Consider the following 17,014-nt stretch of genomic DNA (forward strand, 5'->3'; position numbering starts at 1 on the left):
GGGGTAGGCGGAGCCTAGGAGGGATCATGTGACCAGCTTTGCTGGGCTCTTTGCCATTTCCTGTTGGGGAAGAGAATATCCCACAAGTAAGGATGACGCCGTGGACCGGACACACCTATGTTGGAGAAAAACATAATTTATGCTTACCTGATAAATTCCTTTCTTCTGTTGTGTGATCAGTCCACGGGTCATCATTACTTCTGGGATATAACTCCTCCCCAACAGGAAATGCAAGAGGATTCACCCAGCAGAGCTGCATATAGCTCCTCCCCTCTACGTCAGTCCCAGTCATTCGACCAAGAAACAACGAGAAAGGAGTAACCAAGGGTGAAGTGGTGACTGGAGTATAATTTAAAAGATATTTACCTGCCTTAAAACAGGGCGGGCCGTGGACTGATCACACAACAGAAGAAAGGAATTTATCAGGTAAGCATAAATTATGTTTTCTTCTGTTATGTGTGATCAGTCCACGGGTCATCATTACTTCTGGGATACCAATACCAAAGCAAAAGTACACGGATGACGGGAGGGATAGGCAGGCTCATTATACAGAAGGAACCACTGCCTGAAGAACCTTTCTCCCAAAAATAGCCTCCGAAGAAGCAAAAGTGTCAAATTTGTAAAATTTGGAAAAAGTATGAAGCGAAGACCAAGTTGCAGCCTTGCAAATCTGTTCAACAGAGGCCTCATTCTTAAAGGCCCAAGTGGAAGCCACAGCTCTAGTGGAGTGAGCTGTAATTCTTTCAGGAGGCTGCTGTCCAGCAGTCTCATAGGCTAAACGTATTATGCTACGAAGCCAAAAAGAGAGAGAGGTAGCAGAAGCTTTTTGACCTCTCCTCTGTCCAGAGTAAACGACAAACAAGGAAGAAGTTTGGCGAAAATCTTTAGTTGCCTGCAAGTAGAACTTGAGGGCACGAACTACATCCAGATTGTGTAAAAGACGTTCCTTCTTTGAAGAAGGATTTGGACACAAGGATGGGACAACAATCTCTTGATTGATGTTCCTGTTAGTGACTACCTTAGGTAAGAACCCAGGTTTAGTACGCAGAACTACCTTGTCTGAGTGAAAAATCAGATAAGGGGAATCACAATGTAAGGCTGATAACTCAGAGACTCTTCGAGCCGAGGAAATAGCCATTAAAAACAGAACTTTCCAAGATAACATTTTTATATCAATGGAATGAAGGGGTTCAAACGGAACACCCTGTAAAACGTTAAGAACTAAGTTTAAACTCCATGGTGGAGCAACAGCTTTAAACACAGGTTTGATCCTAGCTAAAGCCTGACAAAAGGACTGGACGTCTGGATTTTCTGACAGACGTCTGTGTAACAAGATGGACAGAGCTGAAATCTGTCCCTTTAATGAACTAGCTGATAAACCCTTTTCTAAACCTTCTTGTAGAAAAGACAATATCCTAGCGATCCTAACCTTACTCCAGGAGTAACCTTTGGATTCGCACCAGTATAGGTATTTCCGCCATATTTTATGGTAAATCCTTCTGGTAACAGGCTTCCTAGCCTGAATCAGGGTATCAATAACCGACTCAGAAAAACCACGTTTTGATAAAATCAAGCGTTCAATTTCCAAGCAGTCAGCTTCAGAGAAGTTAGATTTTGATGTCTGAATGGACCCTGTATCAGAAGGTCCTGTCTTAGAGGTAGAGACCAAGGCGGACAGGATGACATGTCCACTAGATCTGCATACCAAGTCCTGCGTGGCCAAGCAGGTGCTATTAGAATTACTGATGCTCTCTCCTGTTTGATTTTGGCAATCAATCGAGGAAGCAGCGGGAAGGGTGGAAACACATAAGCCATCCTGAAGTTCCAAGGTGCTGTCAAAGCATCTATCAGAACTGCTCCCGGATCCCTGGATCTGGACCCGTAGCGAGGAAGTTTGGCGTTCTGGCGAGACGCCATGAGATCTATCTCTGGTTTGCCCCAACGTCGAAGTATTTGGGCAAAGACCTCCGGATGAAGTTCCCACTCCCCCGGATGAAGAGTCTGGCGACTCAAGAAATCCGCCTCCCAGTTCTCCACTCCCGGGATGTGGATTGCTGACAGGTGGCAAGAGTGAGACTCTGCCCAGCGAATTATCTTTGATACTTCCATCATTGCTAGGGAGCTTCTTGTCCCTCCCTGATGGTTGATGTAAGCTACAGTCGTGATGTTGTCCGACTGAAACCTGATGAACCCCCGAGTTATTAACTGGGGCCAAGCCAGAAGGGCATTGAGAACTGCTCTCAATTCCAGAATGTTTATTGGAAGGAGACTCTCCTCCTGATTCCATAGTCCCTGAGCCTTCAGAGAATTCCAGACAGCGCCCCAACCTAGTAGGCTGGCGTCTGTTGTTACAATTGTCCAGTCTGGCCTGCTGAATGGCATTCCCCTGGACAGGTGTGGCCGATGAAGCCACCATAGAAGAGAATTTCTGGTCTCTTGATTCAGATTCAGAGTAGGGGACAAATCTGAGTAATCCCCATTCCACTGACTTAGCATGCATAGTTGCAGCGGTCTGAGGTGTAGGCGTGCAAAAGGTACTATGTCCATTGCCGCTACCATTAAGCCGATCACCTCCATGCATTGAGCTACTGACGGGTGTTGAATGGAATGAAGGACGCGGCATGCATTTTGAAGTTTTGTTAACCTGTCTTCTGTCAGGTAAATCTTCATTTCTACAGAATCTATAAGAGTCCCCAAGAATGGAACTCTTGTGAGAGGAAAGAGAGAACTCTTCTTTTCGTTCACTTTCCATCCATGCGACCTTAGAAATGCCAGAACTAACTCTGTATGAGACTTGGCAGTTTGAAAGCTTGAAGCTTGTATTAGAATGTCGTCTAGGTACGGAGCTACCGAAATCCCTCGCGGTCTTAGTACCGCTAGAAGGGCACCCAGAACCTTTGTGAAGATTCTTGGAGCCGTAGCCAATCCGAATGGAAGAGCTACAAACTGGTAGTGCCTGTCTAAGAAGGCAAACCTTAGATACCGGTGATGATCTTTGTGGATCGGTATGTGAAGGTAAGCATCCTTTAAATCCACTGTGGTCATGTACTGACCCTCTTGGATCATGGGTAAAATTGTCCGAATAGTTTCCATTTTGAACGATGGAACTCTTAGGAATTTGTTTAGAGTCTTTAAATCTAAGATTGGCCTGAAAGTTCCCTCTTTTTTGGGAACCACAAACAGGTTTGAGTAGAACCCTTGTCCTTGTTCCGACCACGGAACCGGATGGATCACTCCCATTGTTAACAGATCTTGTACGCAGCGTAGAAACGCTTCTTTCTTTATCTGGTTTGTTGACAACCTTGACAGATGAAATCTCCCTCTTGGGGGAGATAATTTGAAGTCTAGAAGGTATCCCTGAGATATGATCTCTAGTGCCCAGGGATCCTGAACATCTCTTGCCCAGGCCTGGGCGAAGAGAGAGAGTCTGCCCCCTACTAGATCCGGTCCCGGATCGGGGGCTCTCGGTTCATGCTGTCTTTGGGGCAGCAGCAGGTTTCCTGGCCTGCTTGCTTTTGTTCCAGGACTGGTTAGGCTTCCAGCCTTGCCTGTAACGAGCAACAGCTCCTTCCTGTTTTGGTGCAGTGGAGGTTGATGCTGCTCCTGTTTTGAAATTCCGAAAGGGACGAAAATTAGACTGTCTAGCCTTAGCTTTGGCCTTGTCTTGAGGTAGGGCGTGGCCCTTACCTCCCGTAATGTCAGCGATAATTTCTTTCAAACCGGGCCCGAATAAGGACTGCCCCTTGAAAGGTATATTAAGTAATTTGGACTTAGAAGTAACATCAGCTGACCAGGATTTTAGCCACAGTGCCCTGCGTGCCTGTATGGCGAATCCTGAGTTCTTAGCCGTAAGTTTGGTTAAATGTACTACGGCCTCCGAAATGAAAGAATTAGCTAGTTTAAGGACTCTAAGCCTGTCCGTAATGTCGTCTAGCGTAGAGGAACTAAGGTTCTCTTCAAGCGACTCAATCCAAAATGCTGCCGCAGCCGTAATCGGCGCGATACATGCAAGGGGTTGTAATATAAAACCTTGTTGAACAAACATTTTCTTAAGGTAACCCTCTAATTTTTTATCCATTGGATCTGAGAAAGCACAGCTATCCTCCACCGGGATAGTGGTACGCTTAGCTAAAGTAGAAACTGCTCCCTCCACCTTGGGGACCGTTTGCCATAAGTCCCGAGTGGTGGCGTCTATGGGAAACATCTTTCTAAATATTGGAGGGGGTGAGAACGGCACACCGGGTCTATCCCACTCCTTAGTAACAATTTCAGTTAGTCTCTTAGGTATAGGAAAAACGTCAGTACTCGCCGGTACCGCAAAGTATTTATCCAACCTACACAGTTTCTCTGGTATTGCAACAGTGTTACAATCGTTGAGAGCTGCTAAGACCTCCCCTAGTAGTACACGGAGGTTCTCCAATTTAAATTTAAAATTTGAAATATCTGAGTCCAATCTGTTTGGATCAGAACCGTCACCCACAGAATGAAGCTCTCCGTCCTCATGCTCTGCGAGCTGTGACGCAGTATCAGACATGGCCCTAGCATTGTCAGCGCACTCTGTTCTCACCCCAGAGTGATCACGCTTGCCTCTTAGTTCAGGTAATTTAGACAAAACTTCAGTCATAACAGTAGCCATATCTTGTAATGTTATCTGTAATGGCCGCCCAGATGTACTAGGCGCCAAAATATCACGCACCTCCCGGGCGGGAGATGCAGGTACTGTCGCGTGAGGCGAGTTAGTCGGCATAACTCTCCCCTCGCTGTTTGGTGAAATTTGTTCACATTGTACAGATTGACTTTTATTTAAAGTAGCATCAATACAGTTAGTACATAAATTTCTATTGGGCTCCACCTTGGCATTGGAACAAATGACACAGATATCTTCCTCTGAGTCAGACATGTTTAACACACTAGCAAAAAACTTACAACTTGGTTATAATCTTTTTTAGCAAAAAACGTACTGTGCCTCAAAGAGGTACTAACGATTAAATGACAGTTGAAATAATGAACTGAAAAACAGTTATTGCATCAAATTTTAAAACAACACAACTTTTAGCAAAGGTTTGTTCCCATTAGTAAAAAACAACACTAATTAAATTTGTACATAAGAAAACAAAACAACGTTTTTTATACACAGTCACTATAAGAATTCTCACAGCTCTGCTGAGAGAATTTACCTCCCTTCAAAGAAGTTTGAAGACCCCTGAGATCTGTCAGAGATGAACCGGATCATGCAGGACATATAAAAGTAGCTGACTGGAATTTTTTGATGCGTAGCAAAGAGCGCCAAAAACGGCCCCTCCCTCTCCCACACAGCAGTGAAGAGAAACGAAACTGTCACAATTAAAGCAAAAAACTGCCAAGTGGAAAATAATGCCCAAACATTTATTCACACAGTACCTCAGCAATGCAAACGATTCTACATTCCAGCAAAAACGTTTAACATGAGAATAGTTATTAAAAGGATTAGTGACCTTAACACAGTAGTTCCGGTGAAATACCATCCCCAGAATACTGAAGTGTATACATACATGTCATTTTAACGGTATGGCAGGCTTTTCTCATCAATTCCATTCAGAAAATAAAAACTGCCACATACCTCAATGCAGATTCATCTGCCCGCTGTCCCCTGATCTGAAGCCTTTACCTCCCTCAGATGGTCGAGAACAGCAATATGATCTTAACGACTCCGGTTAAAATCATAGTAAAAAATCTCTGTCAGATTCTTCCTCAAACTCTGCCAGAGAAGTAATAACACGCTCCGGTGCTATTTTAAAATAACAAACTTTTGATTGAAGTCATAAAAACTAAGTATAATCACCATAGTCCTCTCACACCTCCTATCTAGTCGTTGGGTGCAAGAGAATGACTGGGACTGACGTAGAGGGGAGGAGCTATATGCAGCTCTGCTGGGTGAATCCTCTTGCATTTCCTGTTGGGGAGGAGTTATATCCCAGAAGTAATGATGACCCGTGGACTGATCACACATAACAGAAGAAATATATATTTTTCAAATATTGAAAGTTTCAATAAAATTAATTAAACATGCCCAGTATACATATGCTGCCTATATACACAAGGCATTCATATTGCTTATGAGTGATCAGGATAGATTCAGTTTACAATAGGTTTTGAAATCCTGGTCATGAAGGTGGGATCACGTTTGTCACACGGTCATCATTGTCACTTTCAGTACACGCTTCTTTTCAGAGTTAGAAACAAACATTTACAGAGAGATTGCTACACGCCATTTCTAAATGTTGGGGTCCTGATCTCACTTTTCCTGAAGGTCCCCTTAGCTGTACAGAATCTCATGTGCTCAGTACATATGCAAATGTTTGCCCTTCCCACTGCAGACAGACTATACAATAAAATTGAATCCGGACCATGTATGCAAATATACCTTTGAAATGTCACACGATATTGTGATTGTGTCAAAATAAAAAGTGACCTCTTTGGGTGAAAAACTTTGCTGATAGATTGTTAACCATTTTGTGTTTAACCCCCAACAAACAAGTTATGCACAGGCATTAAAGGGATCTATAACATCTTCTAAAATTCCTTTATACTAACCTCTACTGACTAATAATAAACAAACTATGCATGGATCTCTATTCTTGATGTTCAGTTTATCCCAAAAACAGTTCTAGAAGAGTGTCTTCAATTAAACTGCTGATCCAGCGCTTGGTGATGCTATATATGCCGCCATATTGCCCCACGGGCACAGCAGTCACGTGATGCGCATGGCATATACTCTTATCAATCAAGTTTAGAGGAGGATCACGAGAACATTTGCTCACTGTGGTGCTGAGCGTGTGCTGCATTAGATGTATATAGTATTACAATTATCATATGTGCCTTTACAAACTGAATGTTTACATATGAGGCATTGTAATAAATACATCTGCACTATTGAGTGCACGGCTCCAGGAATGCACACCTCCAGAAATGGTTATAATTTCTGATAGCAAACAATTTCTCATAGCAAACTACGGGGAGTGAGGGAGGGGAAGAAGGGGAGTGGGGAGAGGCATGTTCCGTGAGAAGAAAGCAGTTGAATCACTAACGCTGTTATACATACATAGATTTTATTAAATGTAGATAAATTCAAATTAATATATTTTAGCGCATAAATCTTCTAGTAAATGCATATGCAGCGTTAGTTATTCAGCTGATTTCTTCCCACGGAACATGCCTCCCCCCCTCCCTGTAGTTTGCTATGAGAAATTACAACTGTTCCTGGAGCCGTGCACTCAATAGTGCAGATGTATTTATAACGCAGAAAAAGTGAGTGCTTTTATTATTACAATACCGTTACAAACTGAATGTTTATATATGAGGCACATGAGATAATTTTAATACTATATACATCTAATGCAGCACACGTTCAGCACCACAGCAAGCGAGCGTTCTGATAATCCTCTTCTAAACTTTATTAATAAGAGTATATGCCATGCGCATCACGTGACTGCTGTTCGTGTGAGTAACGTACTTTACAATATGGCGGCATACATGGCAGCATTAAGCACAGTATCAGCAATCTGTTTGACAACACTCTTCTTGAACATACTGGGGGTAAACTGCACAAACCGCATAAACATCCTTGATTACTAGATTTAAGGCCATTTATGATTGACAGCAGAAGTTAGTTTGCAGAATTTGCAGCAGGTGTTTAGTGTCCCAATAAAGCTGCTTTTTTGAGAACATTCGTGCTTTTTTTGCTTTTTCCATGAGTGCAGCCATATTTTTTCGCTTTGCTCCATAAATTATAAAAAAATACATTTTATTTAAAAAGATATGAAACCCAAAAATTCTCTTTTACGATTCAGATATAGCATGTGATTTTAAACACCATTCTAATTTACGTTTATATTTTAAATATTTCTCCATTCTCTTATCTTTTCTTCAAAAGCAGAGACATATGCTTAGGAGCCGGCCCATTTCTTCAGCCCTATTTCCTGCCATGTAGTGCTCCAAATGCCTACCTAGGGATCTCTTCAACACAGAATATCATGGGAACATAGCAAACTTCATAACTGAAGTAAATTGGATTTTTTTTTAATGGTATGATCTGTCTGAATCACTAAATAAAATGTGAGGGTTTAGAACACCCGAATGTCTTAGCACAGATCAAACTTCTCAAATTCAGTGAAAGAGTATAGAGGTTACAATGTCACAGAACTACACAATAGATTTTCAGCACAATATTTTCTTTTCTTTAGGACACCCTTGGACTATATATCAAATGTATATTCTCCTGTGGCACCAAGGACTCCAGTATAGATATAATAGATAGATAGAATAGATAGATTAGATTAGAGTGATAGATTAATAGGATAGAATAGATTAATAGGATAGATAAATAGAATAGATTAATAGATAGATAATATATAATATTTTTATTGAGATGTTTGGAATCTTTCCTCCCTCACATAAAATCTGACTAGCATCCTAAGCTGAGGACTGAATCACTGGGATAGACAATGTCACATTTTGCTGATACTTACTGTTATCCTCATTGTCATGATCTGTTCCTTCTGGCAAACTTAAAGGTAACAGAGGAATCATTGTGTTGGGTTCTTCAGACTGTAACTTGGAAGAAGCCCTATTAAGAACATTCTGTAACAATAGAACAATTTTTAAACTTTTTTAGTATTTCTATACAAGACTATGTATACACAGAACATGCAGTGTCTACAAAACTGTGGGTATACAGGACATAGCTTATGCACCATATACACAGTCATGTATACAAGATATGTCTTGTTTTGCATATTCACCATCCCTATATACTTATTTAAGACTGCCCCTCATTAACTGTACATAACTGCCTTGTTTACACATAATGTATACAGGTCAACAAAAGCATGCAGAAGTTTATAGTTTGTGTGCATTGGTAGTGATTTAGAGATATATTTATCTTATTGTATACACAAAGGGCTACATTACAAGTGGAGCGCTACATTATTGCACGCTCGCAAAAGGGCAAAGTGCCTTTACATTGCTGTCTATGGGAACTGTGTTTCTTTCATGTAATTAGCAAGAGTCCATGAGCTAGTGACGTATGGGATATACATTCCTACCAGGAGGGGCAAAGTTTCCCAAACCTCAAAATGCCTATAAATACACCCCTCACCACACCCACAATTCAGTTTTACAAACTTTGCCTCCCATGGAGGTGGTGAAGTAAGTTTGTGCTAGATTCTACGTTGATATGCGCTTCGCAGCAGGCTGGAGCCCGGTTTTCCTCTCAGTGTGCAGTGAATGTCAGAGGGATGTGAAGAGAGTATTGCCTATTTGAATACAATGGTCTTCTTCTAGGGGATCTATTTCATAGGTTCTCTGTTATCGGTCGTAGAGATTTCTTCTCCTACCTCCCTTTTCAGATCGACGATATACTCTTATATACCATTACCTCTACTGATTCTCGTTTCAGTACTGGTTTGGCTATCTACTATATGTAGATGAGTGTCTTAGGGTAAGTAAGTCTTATTTTATTTATGACACTCTAAGCTATGGTTGGGCACTTTATATGTAAAGTTCTAAATCTATGTGTTTAAACTTATATTTGCCATGATTCATGATAATCAGTATTCCTTCATTCAGACTGTCAGTTTCATTATTTGGGATAATGCATATGAATAAATAATTTTTTCTTACCTTAAAAAATTTTCAATTGACTTTTTTCCCTGCGGGCTGTTAGGCTTGCGGGGGCAGAAAATGCTTCAATTTATTGCGTCATTCTTGGCGCAAACTTTTTTGGCGCGAAATTTTGTCATTTCCGGCGCCATAGTTGACGCCGGAAGTTTGTTCGTGGTTGCGTCATTTTTTGACGTATGTGTGTTAGACGGTTTTTTGCGCCCAAAAATGTGGGCGTCGTTTTTGACGTCAGAGGATGTTGCGTCATACTTGGCGCCAAAAAATATGGGCGTTGTACTTGGCGCCAATAATGTGGGCGTCATACTTGGCACCCAAAAATGTGGGCGTCATACTTGTTATTGCTTCTAGCTGCTAGAGGCTTGTTTATTTTGCATCTTTTCCCATTCCTGAAACGGTCATTTAAGGAATTAGAAAAAACAAAATTTATGCTTACCTGATAAATTCCTTTCTCCTGTAGTGTTTTCAGTCCACGGGTCATCCATTACTTATGGGATTATAACTCCTCCCTAACAGGAAGTGCAAGAGGATCACCCAAGCAGAGCTGCTATATAGCTCCTCCCCTCTACGTCATACCCAGTCATTCGACCGAAACCAAACGAGAAAGGAGAAACTATAGGGTGCAGTGGTAACTGGAGTTTAATTTAAAATTTAGACCTGCCATAAAAAACAGGGCGGGCCGTGGACTGACTACACTACAGGAGAAAGGAATTTATCAGGTAAGCATAAATTTTGTTTTCTCCTGTCAAGTGTAGTCAGTCCACGGGTCATCCATTACTTATGGGATACCAATACCAAAGCTAAAAGTACACGGATGACGGGAGGGACAGGCAGGATCATTACACGGAAGGAACCACTGCCTGTAGAACCTTTCTCCCAAAAACAGCCTCCAAAGAAGCAAAAGTGTCAAATTTGTAAAATTTGGAAAAAGTGTGAAGTGAAGACCAAGTTGCAGCCTTGCAAATCTGTTCAACAGAGGCCTCATTCTTAAAAGCCTAAGTGGAAGCCACAGCTCTAGTAGAATGAGCTGTAATTCTTTCAGGAGGCTGCTGTCCAGCAGTCTCATAGGCTAAACATATTATGCTACGAAGCCAGAAAGAGAGAGAGGTAGCAGAAGCTTTTTGACCTCTCCTCTGTCCAGAATAAACGACAAACAGGGAAGAAGTTTGGCGAAAATCTTTAGTTGCCTGTAAATAAAATTTCAGGGCACGGACTACGTCCAGATTGTGCAGAAGTCGTTCCTTCTTTAAAGAAGGGTTAGGGCACAATGATGGAACAACAATCTCTTGATTGATATTCCTGTTAGTGACTACCTTAGGTAAGAACCCAGGTTTAGTACGCAGAACTACCTTGTCTGAATGAAAAATCAGATAAGGAGAATCACAATGTAAGGCCGATAACTCAGAGACTCTTCGAGCCGAGGAAATAGCCATTAAAAACAGAACTTTCCAAGATAACAGCTTGATATCAATGGAATGAAGGGGTTCAAACGGAACACCCTGTAAAACGTTAAGAACTAAGTTTAAGCTCCACGGCGGAGCAACAGTCTTAAACACAGGCTTAATCCTGGCCAAAGCCTGACAAAAAGCCTGAACGTCTGGAACTTCTGACAGACGTTTGTGTAAAAGGATGGACAGAGCTGAGATCTGTCCCTTTAAAGAACTAGCAGATAAACCCTTTTCTAAACCTTCTTGTAGAAAAGACAATATCCTAGGAATCCTAACCTTACTCCATGAGTAACTCTTGGATTCGCACCAATGCAAATATTTACGCCATATTTTATGGTAAATTTTCCTGGTAACAGGTTTCCTTGCCTGTATTAAGGTATCAAATACTGACTCCGAAAATCCACGCTTTGATAAAATCAAGCGTTCAATCTCCATGCAGTCAGCCTCAGAGAAATTAGATTTTGATGTTTGAAAGGACCCTGAATCAGAAGGTCCTGTCTCAGAGGCAGAGACCAAGGTGGACAGGATGACATGTCCACTAGATCTGCATACCAGGTCCTGCGTGGCCACGCAGGCGCTATTAGAATCACCGATGCTCTCTCCTGTTTGATCCTGGCAATCAATCGAGGAAGCATCGGGAAGGGTGGAAACACATAAGCCATGTTGAAGACCCAAGGTGCTGTCAGAGCATCTATCAGAACCGCTCCCGGGTCCCTGGACCTGGACCCGTAACAAGGAAGCTTGGCATTCTGGCGAGACGCCATGAGATCCAGATCTGGTTTGCCCCAACGCCGAAGTATTTGGGCAAAGACCTCCGGATGAAGTTCCCACTCCCCCGGATGAAAAGTCTGGCGACTTAGGAAATCCGCCTCCCAGTTCTCCACGCCTGGGATGTGGATCGCTGATAGGTGGCAAGAGTGAGACTCTGCCCAGTGAATTATCTTTGAGAATTCCATCATCGCTAGGGAACTCCTTGTCCCTCCCTGATGGTTGATGTAAGCCACAGTCGTGATGTTGTCCGACTGAAACCTGATGAACCTCCGAGTTGCTAACTGAGGCCAAGCCAGAAGGGCATTGAAAACTGCTCTTAATTCCAGAATATTTATGGGGAGGAGACTCTCCTCCTGAGACCATGATCCCTGAGTCTTCAGGGAATTCCAGACAGCGCCCCAACCTAGCAGGCTGGCATCTGTTGTTACAATCATCCAATCTGGTCTGCTGAAGGGCATCCCCTTGGACAGATGTGGCCGAGAGAGCCACCATAGAAGAGAATTTCTGGTCTCTTGATCCAGATTCAGCATAGGGGACAAATCTGAGTAATCCCCATTCCACTGACTTAGCATGCACAATTGCAGTGGTCTGAGATGCAGGCGTGCAAAGGGTACTATGTCCATTGCCGCTACCATTAAGCCGATTACCTCCATGCATTGAGCCACTGACGGGTGTGGAATGGAATGGAATGGAATGAAGGACACGGCAAGCATTTAGGAGTTTTGTTAACCTGTCCTCTGTCAGGTAAATTTTCATTTCTACAGAATCTATAAGAGTCCCTAAGAAGGGAACTCTTGTGAGTGGCAATAGAGAACTCTTCTCCTCGTTCACCTTCCACCCATGTGACCTTAGAAATGCCAGCACTAACTCTGTATGAGACTTGGCAATTTGGAAACTTGACGCTTGTATCAGAATGTCGTCTAGGTACGGAGCTACCGATATTCCTCGCGGTCTTAGTACCGCCAGAAGAGAACCCAGAACCTTTGTAAAGATTCTTGGAGCAGTAGCTAACCTGAAGGGAAGAGCTACAAACTGGTAATGCCTGTCTAGGAAGGCAAACCTTAGGTACCGGTAATGATCTTTGTGAATCGGTATGTGAAGGTAGGCATCCTTTAAATCCACTGTGGTCATGTACTGACCCTTTTGGATCATGGGTAAGATTGTCCGAATAGTTTCCATTTTGAACGATGGAACTCTTAGGAATTTGTTTAGGATCTTTAAATCCAAGATTGGTCTGAAGGTTCCTTCTTTCTTGGGAACCACAAACAGATTTGAGTAAAACCCTTGTCCGTGTTCCGACCGCGGAACAGGGTGGATCACTCCCATTAGTAACAGATCTTGTACACAGCGTAGAAACGCCTCTTTCTTTATCTGGTTTGCTGACAACCTTGAAAGATGAAATCTCCCTTTTGGAGGAGAAGCTTTGAAGTCCAGAAGATATCCCTGAGATATGATTTCTAACGCCCAGGGATCCTGGACATCTCTTGCCCAAGCCTGGGCGAAGAGAGAAAGTCTGCCCCCCACTAGATCCGTTTCTGGATTGGGGGCCCTCACTTCATGCTGTCTTAGGGGCAGCAGCAGGTTTTCTGGCCTGCTTGCCCTTGTTCCAGGTCTGGTTAGGTTTCCGGCCCTGTCTGTAGCGAGCAACAGTTCCTTCCTGCTTTGGAGCGGAGGAAGTTGATGCTGCTCCTGCCTTGAAGTTACGAAAGGCACGAAAATTAGACTGTCTAGCCCTTGGTTTGGCTCTGTCTTGAGGCAGGGCATGGCCCTTACCTCCAGTAATGTCAGCGATAATTTCTTTCAAACCGGGCCCGAATAATGTCTGCCCTTTGAAAGGTATGTTAAGCAATTTAGATTTAGAAGTCACATCGGCTGACCAGGATTTAAGCCACAGCGCTCTGCGCGCTTGAATGGCGAATCCGGAGTTCTTAGCCGTAAGTCTAGTTAAGTGTACTACGGCATCAGAAATAAATGAATTAGCTAGCTTAAGGACTCTAAGCTTGTCTGTAATCTCATCCAACGGAGCTGAGCTAATGGTCTCTTCCAGAGACTCAAACCAGAATGCCGCCGCAGCCATGACAGGCGCAATGCATGCAAGGGGTTGCAATATAAAACCTTGTTGAACAAACATCTTCTTAAGGTAACCCTCTAACTTTTTATCCATTGGATCTGAAAAAGCACAGCTATCCTCCACCGGGATAGTGGTGCGCTTAGCCAAAGTAGAAACTGCTCCCTCCACCTTAGGGACCATCTGCCATAAGTCCCGTGTGGTGGCGTCTATTGGAAACATTTTCCTAAATATAGGAGGGGGTGAAAAAGGCACACCGGGTCTATCCCACTCCTTGCTAATAATTTCTGTAAGCCTCTTAGGTATAGGAAAAAAGTCAGTACACACCGGTACCGCATAGTATCTATCCAGCCTACATAATTTCTCTGGAATTGCAATCGTGTTACAATCATTCAGAGCCGCTAATACCTCCCCTAGTAACACACTGAGGTTCTCAAGCTTAAATTTAAAATGTCTGAATCCAGTTTATTTGGATCAGATCCGTCACCCACAGAATGAAGCTCTCCATCCTCATGTTCTGCAAATTGTGACGCAGTATCAGACATGGCTCTATTATTATCAGCGCACTCTGTTCTCACCCCAGAGTGATCGCGTTTACCCCTAAGTTCTGGCAATTTAGATAAAACCTCAGTCATAACATTAGCCATGTCTTGCAAAGTGATTTGTAAGGGCCGCCCTGATGTACTTGGCGCCACAATATCACGCACCTCCTGAGCGGGAGATGCAGGTACCGACACGTGAGGAGAGTTAGTCGGCATAACTTCCCCCTCGTTGTCTGGTGAAATTTTCTTTACATGTACAGATTGGCTTTTATTTAAAGTAGCATCAATGCAATTAGTACACAAATTTCTATTGGGCTCCACATTGGCCTTTAAACATATTGCACAAAGAGATTCATCTGTGTCAGACATGTTTAAACAAACTAGCAATGAGACTAGCAAGCTTGGAAAATACTTTTCAAATAAATTTACAAGCAATATAAAAAAACGTTACTGTGCCTTTAAGAAGCACACAAAACTGTCACAGTTGAAATAACAATAAACCGGATTAGTTATAGCAACCAAATCTTCACAGTAAATGCCTTAAGTTAGCAAAGGATTGCACCCACTAGCAAATGGATGATTAACCCCTTAGTATCAAAAAACGGATAACAATTAAAAATAAACGTTTTTATCACAGTCAAAGCACAGTCTCACAGGTCTGCTGTGAGTGATTACCTCCCTCAAAACTAGATTTGGAGACCCCTGAGCTCTGTAGAGACGTCCTGGATCATGCAGGGAGAACTAGGAAGACTGTGACTGAATTTTTACTGCGCAATAAAAGCGCCAAAATAGGCCCCTCCCACTCATAATACAACAGTGGGGAAGCTCAGTAAACTGATTTTATTCATAACAAAACGACAGCCATGTGGAAAAATAAAGCCCATAAAATTTTTCACCAAGTACCTCAGAGAAAAACGATTAACATGCCAGTAAAACGTTTTAAATATAAAATTATGAAATGTTATTAAAAAGCCTGCTGCTAGTCGCTTTCACTGCAGAATAGGCTATCAGTTATATGTATACAGTATTTTCTTAGTGAAGTGCCATTCCCCAGAAATACTTCAGTGTAAACATACATACATATCAGCCTGATACCAGTTGCTACTACTGCATTTAAGGCTGCACTTACATTACATCGGTATTAGCAGTATTTTCTCAGTCAATTCCATTCCTTAGAAAATAATATACTGCAACATACCTCCTTGCAGGTGAACCCTGCCCGCTGTCCCCTGTTCTGAAGTTACCTCGCTCCTCAGAATGGCCGAGAACAGCAAATTGATCTTAGTTACGACCGCTAAGATCATACACAAACTCAGGTAGATTCTTCTTCTAATGCTGCCTGAGGAAAAACAACACACTCCGGTGCTGTTTAATATAACAAACTTTTGATTGAAGAAATAAAAACTAAGTTTAACAACCACAGTCCTCTCACACGTCCCATCTATTAGTTAGGTGCAAGAGAATGACTGGGTATGACGTAGAGGGGAGGAGCTATATAGCAGCTCTGCTTGGGTGATCCTCTTGCACTTCCTGTTAGGGAGGAGTTATAATCCCATAAGTAATGGATGACCCGTGGACTGACTACACTTAACAGGAGAAAACAACATATAAAGCAAAATTATCAATTACATATTGCAAGATGTCACAACCTGACCCTGGATCAGAATCTACTTCTGGAAAGACGCTGCCTGATGCTGGTTCTACCAAAGTTAAGTGCATCTGTTGTAAACTTTTGGTAACTGTTCCTCCGGCTGTAGTTTGTGTTAGAAAGCTTATCATGACAACTAACGCAGATAGTGTCTCCATTAGTTATAATCCTTTACCTGTTTTTCTTTCAACATCTAATGTTCAGGATGTCCCTGTTAATGTAAAAGAATTTGTTTCTAATTCTATTAGGAAGGCTCTGTCTGTTATTCCTCCTTCCAGTAAACGTAAAAGGTCTTTTAAAACTTCTCATATTTCAGATGAATTTTTAAGTGACAGCCATCATTCTGACTTATCTGTTTCTGATGAGGATCTATCTGGTTCAGAAGATTCTGCTTCAGATATTGACACTGATAAATCTTCATATTTATTTAAGATGGAGTTTATTCATTCTTTACTTAAAGAAGTGTTGATTGCATTAGATATGGAGGAGTCTAGTCCTCTTGATACTAAATCTACTAAGCGTTTAAATTCGGTTTTTAAACCTCATGTAGTTATTCCAGAAGTTTTTCCAGTTCCTGATGCTATTTCAGAAGTAATTTCTAGGGAATGGAATAGTCTGGGTACTTCATTTACTACTTCTCCAAGGAGTAAGAAATTGTACCCTGTGCCATCTGATAGATTAGAATTTTGGGACAAAATCCCTAAAGTTGATGGGGCTCTCTCTACTGTTGCTAAACGTACTACTATTCCTACGGCGGATAGTACTTCCTTTAGGATCCTTTAGATATGAAGCTTGAATTCTTTCTAAGGAGAGCTTATTTATGTTCAGGTAATCTTCTTAGACCTGCTATTTCTTTGGCTGATGTTGCTGCAGCTTCCAC

General features: G+C 42.2%; 2 protein-coding genes across 2 annotated transcripts in view; both read right to left on the reverse strand.

Annotated features, from left to right (window-relative positions):
* Window positions 1-17,014, reverse strand: part of LOC128663585 (tumor necrosis factor receptor superfamily member 10A) — a 340,293-nt gene that overhangs the window by 243,726 nt on the left and 79,553 nt on the right. The gene's annotated exons all lie outside the window — the stretch shown is intronic.
* The window catches only part of LOC128663586 (uncharacterized), a 53,875-nt gene that overhangs the window by 9,233 nt on the left and 27,628 nt on the right, over window positions 1-17,014 (reverse strand). Inside the window, exon 5 of the mRNA XM_053717982.1 lies at window positions 8,508-8,619. Coding sequence (XP_053573957.1) covers window positions 8,508-8,619 — 112 coding nt within the window. The remainder of the gene's footprint in view (window positions 1-8,507; window positions 8,620-17,014) is intronic.

The sequence above is a fragment of the Bombina bombina genome, chromosome 6 (assembly GCF_027579735.1).
Source record: "Bombina bombina isolate aBomBom1 chromosome 6, aBomBom1.pri, whole genome shotgun sequence".
In the NCBI taxonomy this organism is placed as follows: domain Eukaryota; kingdom Metazoa; phylum Chordata; class Amphibia; order Anura; family Bombinatoridae; genus Bombina; species Bombina bombina.